Below are 20,910 nucleotides of genomic sequence, written 5' to 3' on the forward strand. Positions count from 1 at the left end.
CACTTTCTTGGCCCCTAAAGGCAGCTAGTTAGCGATCTGGAGCATGAGATCACATTGCTTATTTCAGAGCTTGAAAGCACACATATTTTATTAATGGCCCACATTTTTCTCAACATTCTTCTAAGGAAGCATCACAATGATATTGTGTTGTCTGATGTACTCTGGATACCAAAGCTTTGGGAACTATTATTAACTCAGAAAAGGTTACAAAATCAATGCTTATAAAACAGCAAGTCTGTTGCACTTTAGAAAGATAAATGGTTGTCAGCTGCAGGAAGGAAAGGAGAGAACATTAAAGGAACAGGGAAAAAGAAATGTTATTTTCTGTGACTTATAATGGGAAGAACACCCTCCTAAGTTGAAGATGGTCACAGATTGCTTTGCATAGTTCTGGAACGGGTTTTTTAAAAAAACAAACCGTCAAGCCAATTCACGATTATGATTTCCTCAAGCTATTGTCCATTTTGTTCATTTCTGATAGCTTCTGTATGAGAAACGTGAGTAAAATAAAGGTATGAAACAGAAAGGAATCAGACATCAGATTTGTTTGCTTTGCCACCGGAGACACACAAACTCAGGTTTAAATTACAGTATATTATAGGGCCAGGCTGGTGATGGAATATTTACTATTCCTTTGTAAGAGGCCTCCTTCTCCCACACCACTCCCACCCAAGTCTTTACAAAAGGCTTTGAAGGTTCTCCAAATTAATTTCCCCCTTTATTAAACAAGCATTTCAATATTTGTTATCTTACCTTTCATAATGTCTACGAGTACATGTGGCTGCACTTGTGCTTCCAGGGTTACCACCTAATTCATCATAAATATGTTTCCATTGTCGACGGGCTGTTATCTGCAAAAATGGCAATGGAAAATTTAATCTTACATCTTTACAGATTTCCTCCTCTCTCACAGCATTTGAGATCACAGCAACAAACATACGTATGGCACATTTAGAACAGCATGTACTACAAGTCCAGCTAAAGCTCTTGTATAATGGGTTGTACATGTAGCTACAGTTCTTTCAGCAAAATATGACATTTTACAGATTTGTTTCCCATAATTCTCTTTTTTGGGGGGTACAACTGGGTTTTACCACTGGCTCATTATCAACCCATTTTGCTATTTGTGCATGCAATTTCTTGAAAAGGAACTTCAATCACTTGAGGGCCATTAACCATCAAAATATATGCAGACAAATCCCTTGGTAAATTATGAAAATGAATCTCAAACTAAGCACAAATAATGACTACATAGTTATTTTAACGGAGTTAGTGAAAAACGAATCCACTGCAAACCCTTAACCCATCACAGGCTCCCCTAAAGCCACACAAAAACATAGGCTGTAACTCTGTATGTTACAAGATGTTTATTTTCATCCGCCTGTCTCAGTAAAATATATAGATCAAATGGTAATGAAATCTAAACACTCTCCGATGTTAATATTTAAGCTATATTCTATACTTGGCCAAATGGAAGAAAATAAACAACTTGTAAAGTATTAAGTGACATACTACGGCGGTTTGGGGGTGGGGTGGGGAGAGATTCACTGGGGCAACCATTAGAATCCAATACAAGTAACATACAGAAGATCTGGCAACAGAATGGTTCTGAATGCCACTGCTGTTTCATATAACTTCCAATATTGAAAAATAGGAAGATAAATAAGGAATAGTTAACCCTTTTCTGCATGCAGTTCATAGTGGAGAGGAGGGGTACAGTTAGTGGAAAATTGCTGAGTAGTGATGGAGACAATTGCTAGAGAAATTGAGTAATTTTTGTGGAATGCTGTGTCAGATCCAGTGCAAAATGAGTGCCTGTATGCAAATGAGCATTTAGGTGTAAGTTGATTATATATTTGGATGCATCTTCAAGGCAGCCGTTAAACAATGAACTACGGATAAGGTAACAGCCTGATCTTTACCAGACAGCAAATATATTAAATGATAATCGTGTGAACATACTGGAAAAAGTTTATGGAGTAATAAAAAATCAATGGAGTAATAAAAGAAGATCTTATAGGAGGAGAGTATGAATCACAACTGAATAAAAAATGGGTGTTTCTGTCTTTGCCTTTCCACATGGAAAGACTCTCTGTTCAACTGGAGTATCTGGGAATCTGCCAAATAATTCACTGAGGGGTAAAGCATTATGTCTGGCCAAGAAGAAGTCTTCAAAAGGTTGGAATAGTTAAGAATTTTAAATAATCTGGAAGCACTGGAAAAGATGGAGTGCTCAGTCCCCAGAAAGAGGCATTACTACATAATTCAAGATGGTACTGTGGCACAATATATTCAAACCCACAGGTTTCTTTACAGTTACCCAGAGCGCTTGCCAGAGGAATTCACCAAGGAGCCAAAGGCAGCAATCAAACGAAAACAAATATCAAAACTTGCAATCTGGGGCCTGTAATTTTATCTAAAAAAAGAGGAGAGTGGAGTGGTTAAATATTATAGGGTAAATGTTGCTTTTCCTACTCTGCATAAAGATAAAATGCTTCCTTTGCAGAAAGCATGCCTCAAAAGCAAAAAGACATGTTAGTTGGTAATGTAATAATTTCAGAGAAACATCCTTGAAGCTTATCTTTGTTTTGTTCTCATTAGACACAACCACCGCCTACTTCTAGCAGCTGATTAAATCAAAATGCCTATTTGTTCATCAGTAGTTTGAAATGCCTAAAACTTTGCGAGATCTGTCTCGTATATGAGAAAATTGAATATACACTTACAATTGACTTCTAAACTTTGGGTTTTTTTTCCATTTAAGTAAATTAACATATACATTACATTTACACACTATGAGCCAATGATCCTTCATCCATGTATTGTCAGGATATTGTATGCACAGAATATTCCTTGCAGACAAAATTCTCTACCAGCAAAGCAGAATTACTCCGGTCTATGCAGAATTACTCCGGTCTAAAACAACTGAAATCAATTGCTTTACAGACTGGAGTAACTTCAGCTAGGAATGCACGGCCAATCTACCAGCCCATGGAACACACCACTTTCAAAAGAGGTGGAGAACAGTGTACTGTGCTTCTCCCCCACCAATACATCACCACAGCCAGGCCACAGAAGTTCAGCTTATATTATGGGTGCAGGCTTCTCACAGTGGTTTAGAATCATAGAGTTGGAAGGGACCACCAGGGTCATCTAGTCCAACCCCCTGCACAATGCAGGAAATTGACAATTACCTCCCTCCCCCCACACACACCCAGTGACCAGAAGATGGCCAAGATGCCCTCCCTCTCATCATCTGCCTAAGGTCATAGAATCAACATTGCTGACAGATGGCCATCTAACCTCTTCTTAAAAACCTCCAGTGAAGGAGAGCTTACCACCTCCCAAGGAAGCCTGTTCCACTGAGGAACCACTCTAACTGTTAGAAAATTCTTCTTAATGTCTAGACGGAAACTCTTTTGATTTAATTTCAACCCGTTGGTTCTGGTCTGACCTTCTTGGGCAACAGAAAACAACTCGGCACCATCCTCTTGTGAAAGTATTCGAAGCTTGGGACCCAGCCTTAGAGAAGGCTGTGATAGATTGGAAGCTTAGGAACCAGCCTGAGAGGAGGTTGTGAAAGGAGTCCTAAGATTGGAACCAGCCAGGGAAGGCTGTGATAGATGCTGAGCTTGGTAGCGAAACTTAGCGGCAGCCAGACTGTACTCTGTGGATTACAGCCACTGAGGTGGGGTAGTCTGAGGGTGAAAACGCATAGTTGCTTTATCCTCCTTTAATCCGTTTCAGCCAGGATTCAGCCGGGATTGAACGCATGCGTTTCACCTAATGTGCATTCGATCCTGGCTAAAACAGGGATTAAAGGAGGATAAAGCGACCATGCGTTTTCGCCCTGAGAGAGCTAGGCTGGGGACAGAGTCTGAGAGTCTGCGTCTGAATAATAGTTCTGAGGGATAGAACTAAGCTCGAAACGGAATCTGAGTAAGCTTGAAACTAAGAACGAAAGGAACTTGAGTGAAGAAAACATCTAAGCTATTTCTCTGAAGTAATCTTGCGTATATAAATCTGACTCGAGTTTTCCCTCCAATTTCTGTCTTTTCTTGAAAACCAATCTCTGAGTTCTGTTCAATAAACTTCCCTGTTTTGTCTGTTTAAATTAAAAAGCCTCTTGTCTCCTATTTCTCACTGAGGTAAATACTGGTGTGGGACTGTAGGAAAAGGAAAATAATCTCCTCACAAATATACTCAGGCCAACGCTTTTCCCTCAGCATATACAGTCGGGCTGAGTGAGTGGGATATTGAAGTGGTTGAAATGGGGGTGCGTCATAACTTCCCTGTTTTGTCTGTTTAAGTTAAAAAGCCTCTTGTGTCATATTTCTCTCTGAGGTAAATACTGGTGTGGGACTGGAGGAGAGGGAAAATAATCTCCTCACAAATACAGTCAGGCTAACGCTTTTCCCTCAGCATATACGGCCGGGCACATGACAGCCCTTCAAGTACTTGACCATGGTTATCATATCCCCTCTCAGTCTTCTCCTCTTCAGGCTAAACATACCCAGCTCCTTCAACCTTTCCTCATAGGACTTGGTCTCCAGTCCCTCACCATCTTTGTTGCCCTCCTCTGGACACGTTCCAGCTTGTCTACATCTTTCTTAAATTGTGATGCCCAAAACTGAACACAGTACTCTAGCTGAGGTCTAATCAGAGCAGAGTTTGACTCCTGGGATCTTTAAAAAAAACACACACCAAACAAACTAACGCTCCTCAGATCTTCAGGGTAGAGCAGACATCATCCAGGAAAGTCGGGGGGAAACAACACTGCAGAACAACCCCAAGCAGAGTTACACTCTTCTAAGCCACTTCAGTGGATTTAGATGGGTACAACTCAGCTTAGGATGGCACTGTGTGTGTTTGAGGATCCTTGAGGGTCAAAATAGTTCTTGAGATAGTTGTGGAAGAGTGTTAGTTCAAGCCCATATCGTCAAAGAAATAAAATGCCATAAAACAAATCAGAGCTCTGCATTTTGGGTTCTGCACCAAGTGTTATTATAATTTTGAAGAGTAAGGTAAAAATGGGCTGCACTTTGTCAATTAAAACTGAATCACTCCAAGATAAATATACACTTTAGATGTCCTTCTTCCCTATCTGTTAACATTAATTTTTAAGGTGTGGAAATGTTTAATAGAACATTCATTTTCTAATCCAAATTCAAGTTGTTTTTGGCAGTCACACTTGCTCTGCAATCAATAGACCAGTTTCACTTATTTACTGAAGTGACTGTGCTAAGTTATGCTGACGTGGTGCTGAAATACCCACCGTTCCTGGGAGTCTTGACACTATGTTTTATTTAACTTCAAAAACAAGCACTTAAGCCTGACATCATCTTCTAAGAGGTTGTGAACAAAGCACCAACTTCTGGAAAACTCACAAATCCCTGTAGCCATTTTCATTATCCAATCTACCCTGATTTTCAAAAGTCCCACTCATGCTATGTATTTAGCTCATGGAAGCTTACAGATAAAAATAATTTATTTTGCTTTTATGGTCTTATGGCATTATCAACATTTAAAACAAGCTATGGGCTTAAAAACAGCATATAACAACCATTAGCAGTCTAAAAATACCCATAAAACAGATATCAAAAATCTGCCTCTTCCCATCTCTTCTTACTGAGGAAGATGCTAAAATGATAAGGGGTGGACCACCTTATGTTCAACTATGTTATATACTACGCCAGGCCTATCTCACTTATAACTCAGCAAGACATGTGCAGTGGCCCAAAAGCAGCTCAATAAACCTACATTTTTCTCCCTGTCTGAGAGAGTAAAAATAAGGATAGCCAAGCACTAGGAAGCCATATTTATGACAGTGCTTGGACTGCATTAGGCTTGATGGGTCACAGGTTGTGCAAACCTTGTCTATACAACTGTTACTATCGCACTGGAAAGTAGAGCCAAATATGCTTTGGACTATTGTAGCTTTCACATGGATAAAACGGTCATCTACTCCCCATTCTAACTGATCTTATAAAAACATTTGAAGTGCATTCTTTGCTCCAAAGGCTCAAACCTAAGGAATGCTAAACCAATTTTCTGCCTTTCGGTAGTGTACCATAACAGAAGAAACTCATTATAGGCCTCCACCCCCTCGTTACCTGTGACTGAACTGAGGTCACCAGGGGTGCTAAAACCTAACTTAAGTGTGTGCTGACAAAATATTAAAAGTGCATTGGGGAATCCTCCCTGTATTTTTCTTGACTAGCCAAAACTGAAGCAGTCTGCTTGGTGTTAATAGTGCAAGCACATTGCAAAACTGTTTGGTATAGGAACTTCTAGTCAAGATCATTCATTTTACTCTCTCTGTGTCTGCTAAGGCTATAATAATATTTTATGTTTATAATTTAAACATTTATTTGGAGGTTCATGACTATTAATAACAATCCTGACTAGCATGGAGCTCCAGTCTCTCCATGGAAAATGACAGAATAGAGTGGGCTCTAGACTGCTTTAATTTTGGTTTCGATTTCCTAGTACTTCTGAAACAGGTTGGGATTTATTATATTAAAGAACTAGCTAAATTCTTACTTACTAGGTTATTTTTAACCTCTGCTTTTCTTGAATGGGCTTCTTCATGTCAAATTTAAATCAAAGAGAAAAAATATAGTTTATTTGGAGCCATGCGATATTACAACAGAGGGTCTATTACCTCAATCTCTAAGTACAGACCTATATATAAATGATTCCAAATACCAGTTATGTAAGCAGTTGATTTAAACAAATAAAGTGGCACCTCTGTGAAATGGATGAGTAGTAGGACTGTTTAACACTGGCCTTACTTTTCTTATTTTTATTTAAAAATTATTGTTCATTGGAAGGGGGAAGGAGAGAAAGTCAAGCTTCGCTGATGGAAACATTCCACAAATGATTTTCAACACTGGGAGAGGTCCCAGGGAGGCTATAGAAACTGTTAACAGGTGCCTGAAGGAAATTTTGGAATGGATGAGGGCTAACAAGCTGAAACTTAATCCTGACAACACTGAGGTGCTACTGGTGGGGAGATGGTCTGACCAGGGAAATGGGTTATCCTGGATGGGGTTGCACTCCCCCTAAAGGAGTAGGTTTGTAGCTTGGGGGTGCTCTGCAACCGTTCCTCCTGTTGAATAATCAGGTGGCAGTGGAGCCAGGGGTGCCTTTCAGTAGTTTGAGCTTGTGCACTTCCTGGGCAGAAAAGATCTTGCTACTGTGGTGCATGCCTTGGTAACATCTAGATTAGATTATTGCAATGCACCCTTGAAGGCTGTCTGGAAGCTACAGTTGATAAAGAATGCTGTGGCCAGAGTTTTGACTGGAGTGGGTTGCAGAGACATATAATTGAAGTCTTCTTCCACCTACACTGGCTTCCAAACTGCTTCCTGGCTCAGTTCAAGGTGCTGGTATTGACCTTTAATGACTAGTACAGCCTGTGACCTATATACCTTAGGGACCGACTTCTCCCATATGAACCTACCCGCTCACTCCACTCATCCTTGCAGGCCCTGCTTCAGTTGCCCCTGCCAACTGATGCTAGATGGGCGGCGACCTGAGAAAGGGCCTTCTCTGTCGTGACACCAAAACTTTGGAACTCCCTCCCCTGGGAGATTTGTTTGTCTCCCTCTATTGGTGTCTTTCACCAGCAGGCGAAGACCTTTTTTTCCCTTCTGGCATATCCCCTATGGTATTGGCCCTTCTTCTAGTGTGGTGTGTTTATGTGTTTTTAATTGGTTTTTGTAATTTTAACTGTATTTTTTATTGTTTAAGTGTTTGAATGATTTTATGTTTGCCACCTTGTGGAACCTGATTGGGTGGAAAGGCGGCATAAAAATACCTCCATAACAGTATTTGCCCTTCTTCTAGTTTTGTGTGTTTATGTGTTTTAAATTGGTTTTTATAATTTTAACTGTATTTTTAATTGTTTAAATGTTTAAATGTTTGCTGCCTTGTAAATCCTGATTGGTTGGAAAGGCAGCATAAAAAATGTTTTAAACAAACAAATTAAGAAAGAATCCCCAGCATAATCTAAACCATTGTATTTATATCATCTATGCTAAATACAAACTCTTTTTTGTACTGTATATAAAGTTTCTACGGTCATCTTTGCACACGCATTTACGTGCTTGTAAGTTCAAGATGCCCTACTCATAAATAAATGGGTTTATATTATTAGCTATACAATAGACTACCAAATAACCATAAACTTCATTTCAGTTGCTGGGACTCCCCAGTCTTAAACACATTATTCAGAACTAATAAGAACCGGTCTAATGTGTTCAGACTGTGAGCAGAGAAGCCCTTGGTTCAGATTTCAGCCTTGAAATCATTTTATAGCCTTTGGCAAGCCATGGCTTATCAGCCTCAGCTCTTCCTCTGCAACAAAGGGATAATTAATACCTTAGAGGAATATTAAGATAGCGGATGCGAAAAGCTTTGAATACATACACAGGAAAAAAATGGCCACGGAAGCATCAGTTTGCAAAAAATAAACTGGGTTCTTATTTTTATAATAAAAGAGGGGAAATTATTTTTCAAAGTTACTTGAAACTTTGAAAGGTCTCATTTGCCTAGTGATGTGATCTCTATACCCTGTTCCTATTCTGAGGCTGCTTAAGGGCACGTGCAGAACCCAGCTTCGCAAAAGGCCGCTTTTTGGGATGAAGGGGCAGTAAAGTAAGGTACCAACAAGCACAAGGTTTGGGGCAGCAACTGCTCTATTCAGCTGTGTCACACTAGCCAGGAGTAGCACAGAAGCAACCTGCACAGTCCCTTTTGAGGCCTGTGGATGTCAGGACCACTGACTTTGCATGCCCCCCACCCCAAAAACCCAACAGATTGGAAGCAACCAAATAGTTACACTACTGTGCATTTGCATTGTGAAGTACTCCCCACTTTCCCAAACACTGAGCACTTGAGGGGCAAGCAAGGAATGGCTTATTTTCCATTGGATGAAAATGCACTAGAACCTGATAATGTATTTGTAATTTGTTTTGTCTACGGATATATAAGCTCAGCATGGTGCCAACAACAACTGCTACAGCCAGCTGCACACAACAACTGATCTTACAACAGATCCCACTAGGTCAGTGGTCGGCAAACTCATTAGTCAACAGAGCCAAATATCAACAGTACAATGACTGAGATTTCTTTTGAGAGCCAAATTTCTTAAACTTAAACTATATAGGTAGGTACATTGTTTATTAACTTAATAAACTTTAATTAAAGTTTTAAGTCTTAATTAAACTATAGGTACACTAAATAAAACTTGATATCATACTTAATAGTGATCTTATTTATTGATAAAAATTAAATTGTAAGTAAGGTATCCATAAAATTAAATCATGACAATGACTGACAAACACTGTACATTTTCCCCATCTGCATTCTCAAAACTCTGCAGGGGGGCTTATTGTTGAGTTTTGAGAATCTGGATGGCGAAAATGTGCATCTGAGTGGCAAATCCAAGGCAAAACCTCCCATTCATAAATGACCAATAACCCCCCAATAACCCCCCATGCAGAGTTTTGAGAATCTGGATGGGGAAAATGTGCATGAATCAAACATGGCTCCCCCCCGGGGCCCCGACCTCCTCCTCCTCGCCGCCGCCACCTGGGCTCCTTCCTTCCTTTCCTCCCCGGCCGTCCTGCCGTCCGCCCGCCCCTCCTCAGCGCCTCGGCCTTAGCCTCCTCCGCCAGCCAAAACCAGCGCGAAAAATCCCGCCCACTGATTGGCTGCCGCCACCCGCCTTAGCGCCGCTGGCCCTCAAGCGCTGCATGCAAAACCCGGCCGCGCTGTGAGGGGAGGGAAAGGGGGGAGGAGGGGGAAGAGGGCGCTTTACCTCAGACACCGCCCCTCTCATGGGGGGGGAATAAACCCGAAATGGGGTGGTGAGGAGAGGTTTCGTGGTCGACTTTTGGTGGGGGGGGGCGCGCCTCTTCCTCCTCCTCAGAAACGTTTGGGTTTCCAGAGCCGCACTCAAGGGGCCAAAGAGCCACATGCGGCTCACGAGCCGCAGTTTGCCAACCACTGCACTAGGTAACAATTTGGATCTTGACATCCCCAAAGGCCGAGCTACTTCCATTCTGGCCAATTCCTTCTCAAATCTCTCTGCTGTCCTTTCTTCAAACTTGCTACAGACAATTTCTCTGCCCCTACCACTTGCTTGATCAGCTCAATCAGTTACACATTCCAAAGACAAGGAACAGAGATTTCCAGGTCATTTAGAAATACATCCCAGTCATTAAAGCACTTTTTTTTTTGCCGGCAAGTCACAGCTGACTTATAGCGACCCCTGCTGGGGTTTTCAAGGCAAGAGACGTTCAGAGGTGGTTTGCCATTGCCTGCCTCCGTGTCACCACCTGGTATTCCTCGGAGGTCTCCCTTCCAAATACTAGCCAGGGCAGACCTTGCTTAGCTTCTGAGATCTGAGGAGAACACACTAGCCTGGGCTATCCAGGTCAGGGCATTCATACGTTGTTGTTTTTTTTATCAAGCCCCTCACTACTAGTTCATCCGTTGGGTAAAATAATAAAGCCAGGCCCATTCATGCTAATCAAGATGGCAAAATTTATTACACAGCATTTTGTGTAATAAACTAAAGCTCCGTGTTCAGAGATTATATCAGATGCTAGGGACACACACTGGCAGAACACATCTTCTTCGTGCTCCGCTTTTGATCTTCCAGAGATATTTGACAGGCTGCTTTAGAGAAACAGAATACTGGACTAGATGGAACTTGGTCCAGCAAGGCAGTTCTTGCATTCAAGCTCTTCCTCAAAGCTATGTACAAACTTACAACTTGAAGGTATAACTTTGCACCCCACTGAAGAACAACTACCTGCTGAGTTGAAAAGTGGAGCTGAGCTAATGGTATGTAATAAAGATCATGCAATGAGCTGGTGTCTGAAATACAGAAGAACACCACAGTCAATGCAAATTACAAAATGACTTTGAACGTAATCAGAATATCTTTGGAAAAGGTTCCAGAGTAGATATCCCTTGATTTTAAATTATGAATGACACTCAGAATCCTTGTTTTGAATCCAACATGAAGGGGGGGGGGGGAAATACCTCCAGCACTATTCCTTTCAGAATGCTGATTTAATATTGCCTCAAAGGGAAACAAGCTATTTATTTTGAATAATCAGAAAGGGGTTGTCTACACTTAGATTTTCCGTGTGTGTCATATTTAATGTTTGAAGAACAAGATGTCCAACTGAAGACAACAAAACAAAAATTGCCTTTGGTTTTGCTGTCTTTCAAGTCTGTAATGCATTCATTCATTTGAACGGTGAGTTCGCATTTGCAAATTAAGTGATAGTCAATACTTGATTGGCAGCAACCAAACCAGGGATGGGCTTACTGTTTCTCAGCTCCCAGAGTTGGACAACTATTATTGCCTGGGGCAAAAATCAGTCATCATGGACCACTGCCTTTGATGAGACAACACAAGTTTCACACATTCATGTTATTATATGAAAGGAATTACTGACTGGATAATAGAAATTATTTAGTCTCCCTAAATTTAACTAGGGAGCCCTGTGCCACAGAGTCATAAGGTGCAGTACTGCAGTCAAAAGCTCTGCTCACGACCTGAGTTTGACCCCAAAAGAAGTCTGTTTCAGGCATTGTGCAGGGGGTTGGACTAGATGACCCTGGTGGTCCCTTCCAACTCTATGATTCTATGATTCTAACAAGCTCAAGGTTGACTCAGACTTCCATCCTTTGGAGGTCGGTAAAATGAGTATCCAGTTTGCTGGGGGTAATGTGTAGACGACTGGGAAAGGCAATGGCAAACCACCCCGTAAACATCATGATGTATGCCTAGTAAACATCATTATGTGACACCATCCCATAGGTCAGTGATGACCCGGTGCTGGCAAAGGGGACTACCTTCACCTTTAAGTTTAATTAGAATTCTTTGGCCAGCACCCTGCCTTGTAAATTGTTCTAAAATCCAAATAGCACCCTGCCTTGTAAATTGTTCTAAAATCCAAATATTTCCAAATAGCTTTCCAACATACTGAAGGCCTTGGTAAAAGTGATACCATAGAAGATTTTGGTCCTTAAGTGAAAGTAAGCAGCAACAAAGAAGATCAAAATAAAATCTAGACATTAGAAATAATTTCCAAATACCACATACTAATATGAGATCTTAATCAAAGGCCCCTTTACATTGTTGTTGTAAACTTGTTGTTATCCACTGCTGGCCCAATTCCTTGTGGAATGACATGAGGATGAAGGTTTCAGAAAGCATATTTAAATCCATTTATGAGTTGTATCTGAAGTTCTCTGCCCATTTCAAACCATGCCACTTTGTCCTGCCCTTTTTGCAATTCAGTGCTTGCAGCTGTCATCTGAAGCTAGCAGTAGAGCATTGAATTGCTATATTGGTCTAGTGATATCGTGCAAACGTTAGAATGTCCTTTAATTACAATTAAAACAGTGGGAAAATATTATATTAGTCCAACAAACAAATTTGAATTTGATCTCACAGCCACTCAATTATGTCAAGCCAAACCATGCTATGAGTGTCCAAACATATAGCAGGCAAACCATGGTTTAGATCAACTAGTCTGCTTTCCTTTTCCTTTCCTTTTATCCCTTAGAAGCTCCTTGATCAATTGATCTTGAGCAGCATAAATCTAGTGTTGGAGGGATATAAGGATTGAAACAAATCTTGCCACTGACAATGTAGCCTTGGGGTACCGTATATACTCGCGTATAAGCCGAGTTTTTCAGCCCAAAAAAAGGGCTGAAAAAGCCGGCCTCGGCTTATACGCGGGTCAATACGGTAGAGGGGGGAGGGGGAGGAGGGAGGGGGGAACTTGGCGCGGCTTCCCCCGGCCAGGAGCGCCCTGTGAGGGCCTCCTGCAGTCGCAGGAAGGCCGCGCCGCCGCCGGGCACGCCCGGCTCCCTTTGCCCAGGACAGGCCTGGGGGAGCCTCCTGCAGCCGCTGGAAGGCTGCGCCGCTGCTGCTGCCGGGCGCGCCCGGCTCCCTCCGCCCAGGACGGGCCTGGGGGAGCCTCCTGCAGCGGCAGGAAGGCCACGCCGCCGCTGTTGCCGGGCGTGCCCGGCTCCCTCCGCCCAGGACGGGCCTGGGGGAGCCTCCTGCGGCCGCCGGAAGGCCGCACCGCCGCTGCTCCCTCCACCCAGGACCGGCCTGGGGGAGCCTCCTGCGGGGGGGCCCGCCACCGCCTTCGCCAGGCCTGGATCTAAGGTAAGCCTGCTGGGGGGGGGAGGGGTTCTAAGCCGATCCTCGGCTTATACGCGGGTGCCTAATTTTCCCCCATTTTTGGGGAGAAATTAGGCACCTTGGCTTATACGCGGGTCGGCTTATACATGGGTATATACGGTACCTATCGCTTAGTAAAAAAGGCATTATGTCAGTCACAGAGGCATTGGATTTGTATATTAAAAGGGGGGAAATATAGTGCGATCGAAGTGCCTCGTAAAAGCGGCATTCCAAAAGGGCATGGGCTAATGCGTCGATAGAGCCAGAAGAGCAAGGGCAGATCCTGTCTGAGTATGGTATATTCAGGATTCTGCCCTGCATTACCATAGAAGTGTTAGCATTCAATCTAGCCAAGCAAAAAGCTCTACAGAGACGAGGAGTTGTCAGATAATATGTATAGGCAGGCAGACCACGTGGAGGAGGTATTCCGAAGAACTGGGATGAACAGACGCGACGAGCACGAAAAGTAGTGCTGTTATAATTGAGCTCTTTAATGCGCTTTTTAATTTTGGTAAAAGCTTCAGTTTCCCCAAGATCTAATAACATATCCTGCGAGAAGCCCAACAATGACAGTTTCTCATCTAAGATTTTTTGCCATGAGGATTTAAAAGGGTCATGCTTCAGAGAAGCTAGGAACCCCTCAGTGCTAAAGCACAGTTTAAGGTGTAGTTTAAAGGCGGCCAACCACGCCCTAGCTTCAAGTGACATTTGGCCAAACTCGGAACGAAGAGTAACGCCAGCAACACATCGAGGGGCATTTAGGAGTTTTCGTAAGAACTGAAGCAGTGGACGATCTATAGATTCATGGATGACTGTTATCCAGATGGCAACACCGAAGAGGATAATTGGGGTAATTTTCAGGTTAAAAACCTGAATAGCCCCTGGAATATATTTGCCACCTTTGGTGTGAAAAAAGTTGACAACAGCACCAACCCCAGGTTTAATTTTGCTGGATACTGCTTTTTGATGGGCATTCCAATTTAGGTTATGGGAAATCAGAATGCCAAGGTAAACAAACTCCTTGATTTGGTCAACCTCAAAGCCATCTAATACCCAGCGAAAAAGAGGCAATTTTCTCCTCTTAGTGAAGATCATAATCTTAGATTTATGATGGTTTATTTTAAGACCTTCCCTAGAGCAGTACTCAGAAAAAGTTTGCAAAGACCTTTTCAAACCAATTCTTGTGCGGAACAGGAGAACTGCATCGTCAGCATAGAGTAGAATTGGGATGGGATGACTTGCAAGCTTTGGGGGGTGGCAAAACTCTGAGAAATTGATTGCCATATCATTCAGGTATAGATTAAACAAGAGAGGAGCAAGGAGGCAACCTTGTCTAACTCCCTTGACCAGTTCAAAGGGCTCGGTTAGTTCTCCTTGGTTGCCACAGCGAACCTGAGCTGTGAGGTCAGTATGAAATTGCTGAATAAGCCATAGTAACCTCCTATCCATAGTAGGATGTGATAGTTTCAACTAGTTTCAACCATAGCCTCTCCCTCGGGATGGTATCAAAAGCTCCCTTAAGATCCATAAAACCCACGTAAAGGGTGCAATTTCGGGGGGAGGAATATTTCTCGGCTAGATGGGAGAGCACTAAACACTGGTCCGTGAAAGACCAACCCCTTCTAAAGCCAATCTGTTCCCAGCCAAGGATGTCATTACTCTCAACCCAGTCCAACAGCCTCTTTAATAAGTAGGAGGAATACAATTTGCCTAAGCAAGACAAAAGGCTGATTGGACGATAACAGCTTGGGTCAGAGCGCTGACCCTTTTTAAAGATTGGGACGATAATAGTATGTCTCCAAGATTTTGGAATGGCTCCTGATGGATTAATTTGTGTAAATACAGGAGCAAGAATGTCGGCCCACCATTCGCTGTTGACTTTAAAAAGTTCGTAGGGAATTAGATCAGGACCTGGGGCTTTGCCTGAGCGTAGGCGATCAATGAGCGGTTTAATTTCCTTAGGAGACACATCTGGCCAGGAATTCAACAGAATAGAAGGTGCTACAGGTATAAGTCCCTGGTTTTCCACAGAGTAGGAGAAGAGGCTCTTGAAATAAGCTACCCAGACCGATGACGGGATACATGCGGGGACTCTGGCATAACCATTACTTAAAGAATTCACAGTCCACCAGAAGGTTGAATTATCATTGTTGTTTATAGCTGTAATCAAGCTCCTCCAATTTTTATATAGGGCCTCTTTTTTCCTCCAGTTTACCAAGTCCTTGTAGTTCTTTTTAATAGTTAACAATTCCTTCAATACTTAAATAGTATTGTTTCTTCTGAATTCTCTATGTTTCCTGGTTATTGCTCGTTTGAGTAGTCTACACTCGCGGTTAAACCAATAATTTTGTTTGTATAAAGCATGCAAGCTTGAGGGGATTTCTTTAGTAAACAAAGGTTTAAATAAATCAATTAATCTAAAAAAAAAACATTTAAGACAGTAGCTGCAGACTCTTGCTCAAGGAGGGCTTTCATTTTCCATTGACTCAGCTTTCATAAGTTTAGTCCCGCTGATAATACAACAGCTCCTGGAGGTGAAATGGTGGCTATAACTATGGCTTGTCCATTCAAGCATCAGACCAAACCATGGATGTAACTTTGCTTCAGATTGCACTGTATGTTTTCTTAACTGTATGGTTGCATGACCTGTTAGTTGCCGCTCAAATTTTAAGTGTAACTCTACTGAGCTAAAGGTTACAACACATTAACAGTGCAACTCAATCACTGTTACCCCCTTCTAAACCTACTGACTTTAGTAGGGTATGAGAGTTGCACTGTGACCCTACAAATACTTAATTACACATTCCATAGGGTCTGGTTCCCAGGTATCTTCTTCCCCCTTGCAGCCCCTTGGAGGCGCCCAGTGGCTCTTGATAGTTGGGAGACAGTGGGACATAGTATCAGGAAGCTGCAACACAATGGAATCAGCAGAAATATCACCTCACACTTTTGTGAACTCTTTCTCCACTTGAAAAAGAGCTCATACAAGATGGTAATTTCTGATGATTTCCACTGTATCTGCAGCCCTTGAGAATGATCCCACTCCATTTGCAACCCACCCCCAACCCTTAGAAGCAGCTTCTTGAGAGGCACAGGAGAAAGGATCCCTGAATACTTACTGAGAAGGTCCCTTCTGCTCTGAGGTTTAAGGGCATCTTGAAGCTTGGGTGATTCTTGTCCACTGCTAGGGGAGGTAGGAACTAAAGATTCTACTTCCTGTCTCCTGGGCATAAATCACCCTAAGCTTCCAGTTCTACTACAAAGAGCTAAGGAGAGACAGGTGTAACATTCACAACAGGTTTAGAAACAACGTTCAACTAAGTAAGAATAGACAACAGTGAACTGCAGTAAACAAGAGGAAACTGGTAACAACAGTGGGACTGAGAAGGAAGAAGCCTTTGGGGTCCGCTTCAACAGTGATACATGATACTTGGCTGTATTAGGCATTTAAGAAACTAGAGAGTATTGGGCATTGGCTCTGCCACCCACGAGTATGGAGACTAATTCTCTTCGGGTGGGCAAGATGCCCTTCTACCTCAGAGCAGAAAGGACCTTCTCGCTAAGTATTCAAGGATCCTTTCCCACTCCGATGGAAGGGCATCTTGAAGCTTGGGATGTTCAAGAGCCATATGTATTTTGGTGGGACTAGTCTTCATCCTCCTCCACAACGAGCTGTAATATGTGCCTTCAGAAAATCACATCAATGGACGCATAAAAGTTGATACAATAATGCCGGATATATGTAGATTCGGTCAACCAAGTGGCGGCTTTACAGATGTCATCAACCGATGACTGTCAAAGGCGGCTGTAGTGGCCACGCTGCATAAGGAATGGGCAGTGATGCCTACAGGGATGGCTAGACCCCTTGTTCTGTAGGCTTCTACGATGCACAACCAAATGGTATTGCTCAGTGGCATCCTGGACATCCTTTGACCCATGTTGGGTGAAGAAATGGAAATAAACAGGAAGTCTGATTTTCTGATATGCGTTGTCCTTCTTATGTATATTCATAGCACTCTGCACAGATCAAGGGAATGCCATTCTCTCTCCTTGGGAGTGGATGGGCTGGAACGAAAGGACGGGAGATGCAGCTCCTGTTGTCTGTGAAATTGGGAGTTGATTTTTGGAACAAAGGTGGGATCAGGTCTCAGGACCACCTTGTCTTTGTGGAAGACATAGAGGCCCTTCCTGATGGAAAGGTCTCCCAATTCTGAAACACGTCTAGCAGAAGCGATGACCGTCAGGAATGTTTTCATCCTGGCAAATCTTAAGGGGACATTCCTCAGGGGCTCAAATGGAGATTTGGTAAGAGCCACAAGAACTGTGTTGAGACTCCAGATGGGAAAATGATGAACCATGGGAGGAGTAGATTGAGCCACCCCTTTGAATACTTACTGAGAAGGTCCTTTCTGCTCTGAGGTAGAAGGGCATCTTGCCTTTACCTGGGGATGGGTGGAGAGGGCTACCCCTTCTAAGGTTGGACAGACTGTTGAAATAGTCACGGCTTGCTTGCGAAGAGTGGAAGCTCTTTTTGGTGAACTCTGTCCTGGAGGAAGGCTGCAGAAGAGTAGGAGCTGTTGGACATACCAACTTCCATTTGCACCAGAGGACAAACGTCTTCCAAGTTTATCCGTAGATCCTTCCAGTGGAGGGACGTCTGGCCTCCAGTATGGTGTTCATCACATTGTCTGAAAGGCCGAGGGCTAAGAGGCTGCTCCTTTCAATCTCCAGGTGGTCAACTTGAACCAGCCTGGATCTGGATGTAGGATGGGACCATGGTGAAGGAGGTATTGGGAGGGTAGAAGATGCCAAGGTTGACCCTGGGACAACTCCAGGAGGGCTGGATACCACGGGTCTGCATGGCCAGTCCGGTGTGATGAGAACTACATCTGCCTTATTGCTCCAGATCTTCCTGATGACTTTCGGAAGGATTGGTAATGGGGGGAAGGCATATCTCCCCGATGGCCATGGAGATAGGAGGGCATCCATGTTCTCTGCATTCGGGTGGAAGAACCAGGAAAAGAATCTGGGCAGTTGAGTGTTCTGGTAAGAAGCAAACAGGTCCACGGTTGGTAGGCCCATTCGATCGACCAGGGCCTGGAACACTGCAGAACTGAGGGACCACTCTCCTGTTTGCCTTTGTGTCAGGGCGTTGCGGATGGTATGAATCGGTTTGAGGGCTTGTGAAGGAATTCTAACAGGTAATCCTACTGGATGAGTTGAAGGACCCAGGCATCTGGGTGGGAGTGGATCCACTGAGGGACAAGCTGTTGTAATCTTCCCCCGCCATCTGTGTCCTGGCATCACTGTTTGGTGTTCTTGGTAATTTTCTTAGCTCTGTCCCCTCGGAAGGCTTGGGGTTGACAGGGACGGTTGAAACGTCAAAAGGAAGCTCTTGAGTTTGGCCACGAGGGGCATCTCTGTTCCTGATGAACTCTAGATATTGTGTGGAATGATCAAAAGGACTGGGAAGTTTGATTAGGTCTGTTGTTCCTCCTGTGCCTTGGAAACATGTGCCTTTTGTCCTTGGTGTCATCTAGCATCTTGTCTAATCTATCTCCAAACATTTTTTTGCCCTTGAAGGGGTAAGCAAGCAGGATAGTTTTAGATTTAAAATCTGCCTGCCAGGCTCTGAGCCATAAGGCCCTCCTAATGGCAGCATTAGATGCTACAGAATATGCTAAGAAAATGAGGGCGTCTAAAGATGCATCAGCCAAAAAAGCTGATGCTTTTAACACCCCTGACAGCCTCTCTAAGACCCTTTTGTCTGCCTCTGGGAGCAGCTGAATTTCATAGTCCATGCTATCGAAGCCCTAGCTATTATAGCTGCAGTAACGTTGGCTTGAATGGCTAAAGTGGAAGCCTAATGGACCTTTCTAGAAAGGAACTCCATTTTCCTATCTAACTGGTCCCTTATGGACCCCACACCATCCTCTAACAAAAGATCAGAAGACTGTAAGGCTGTTACAGGGGAATCTACCACCGGCAGCTCCAGCATCTCCATCATGTATGGATCCATCTCACATAGCTTTTTGGTATTGGTAGGGAAATGACAACTGAAGATGGGCTCATCCCATTCTGATCTAATTACCCTTTTAATATATTCTGGAAGGGGCACCTTTGTTATTTGTGGGTCACATTGAGGGAAATAGTCCTTAATGCCTTTACACTTAGCCTTGGATTTAATCTCTTCTGACTCATCAGGCTCATCAGATAAGTCTAAGGCAAAAAGAGCCTTGGCTAACAGGAATTGATGGTCCTCAGCAGAAAACAGTCTGGGCTGCTGCTGCTGCTGCACTTGTAGAAACTCCTCATTTGAGACAAATTCCCCTTCTTCCTTCTCATCTTCCCCGTTAATAACACCCTCCAGCCAAATGCTCCAGCATTAGTGGCACATGACATATCCATGCTTGTACATTTTTCTGATCCAACTCCACTATTACCTATAGCAACCAGTCATGAGAACTCAAGGAATAATAAAGAAGATCCATCCAAATGTTATCATAAGAGGTTGGAGCAGGAAACGTCTCATGCATCTACACGGCCTGAAAAAGGCATTTTAACCTCATCTTCTTGTGTGGCTGCTTCTAAAAAGGGATGTGTCTTTCTGGACTCAGAGGGTGAACTGAATAAAATAATCAGCTTTGAATGACAATTAAATCTCCTATCTTGGAATTTGGGAGGTTTGAGAAACAAATTTTAGGATCTTGACTTTTAAAAACTTTTTTACACAGATTTGATATTTCATGTCTTCAGGAAACCTGGATTCAAGAGGCAGAATTCCTAACCCTTCAGGGCTACCAGGCTTTTGTAACACCAGAGGTAAAATCTCACTCAAAAGGAGGGCTAGTGGAATCCTGGTGGTCTTTATTACTGTAGATCCAAAGGTTGACGTACAGATTCTAGAAAACAATTGTCCAAATTGTATTCAGACCTTACTAATTAAGGGTCTTCACTTCGGAAGCCTTTTGTGTATAAATGTATATATCCCACCCAGACATTCTGTGTCACAAGACAAGAGCAATCCTTGGGATCTTTTGGCCGCCACACTAGAATCTCTGACTCTATGTTATCCCAATGCCCAAATTATTTTATGTGGTGATTTTAATGCAAGAACTGGGCCCGGTCTATCCGAGACTCGACAGGGCATAAATGCACAGACCACTGAGCAGGCCTGTCTTTTGGATAGAATTTCAAAGGATTTGGTCACCAGTAAGCTGGGTTTAAGATTTCTTGAATTACTTTCGTTGTTTAATCTTATGTTATTACATGGCACCAGTTATGACATATCTGCTGGTACTTTTACTTTTATAACTTCTCATTGGCACCTTCTCAGCCAATGGAGGTTGATGTCTGCAGGCCTGCTGGGTGGCTAAGGAGCCATCAGGGGCCATAGCAGCAGCAGAGGGGTTTGGCATGCTGTTAAGCTTTCTTTTTGCACCTTTTTTCTTCTGCGTGTCCAGCCCATGCTTCTTTGCAGAGCTGCCTATATTCTTCCCGGGCTCTCTCTCTGAGAGTCCGCAGGAGCAGCTGACAGAGGGTGCCAAGTTAGGGGCTCATTTTAAAGCCAAATCATGATCGGCGTCCAACAGCAGCTCCTCTTATTCACGGCGGATGAGATCGGCAGCCATTTTAGGGTCTGTGGCTTGATCTGATGCGGTGGCCATCTTAGGTCTCAAGAGAGAGTC

At 43.2% G+C, this 20,910-nt stretch overlaps 1 protein-coding gene across 2 annotated transcripts in view; it reads right to left on the minus strand.

The window, feature by feature from the left end:
- ARID5B (AT-rich interaction domain 5B) overlaps positions 1–20,910 on the minus strand; it is a 237,803-nt gene that overhangs the window by 33,712 nt on the left and 183,181 nt on the right. For both annotated transcript variants that reach the window (XM_056850125.1, XM_056850124.1), the window contains exon 8: positions 754–851. In XM_056850125.1, the coding sequence (XP_056706103.1) occupies positions 754–851 (98 nt within the window). The remainder of the gene's footprint in view (positions 1–753; positions 852–20,910) is intronic.

This window comes from Euleptes europaea, chromosome 5 (assembly GCF_029931775.1).
Source record: "Euleptes europaea isolate rEulEur1 chromosome 5, rEulEur1.hap1, whole genome shotgun sequence".
Lineage (NCBI taxonomy): Eukaryota > Metazoa > Chordata > Lepidosauria > Squamata > Sphaerodactylidae > Euleptes > Euleptes europaea.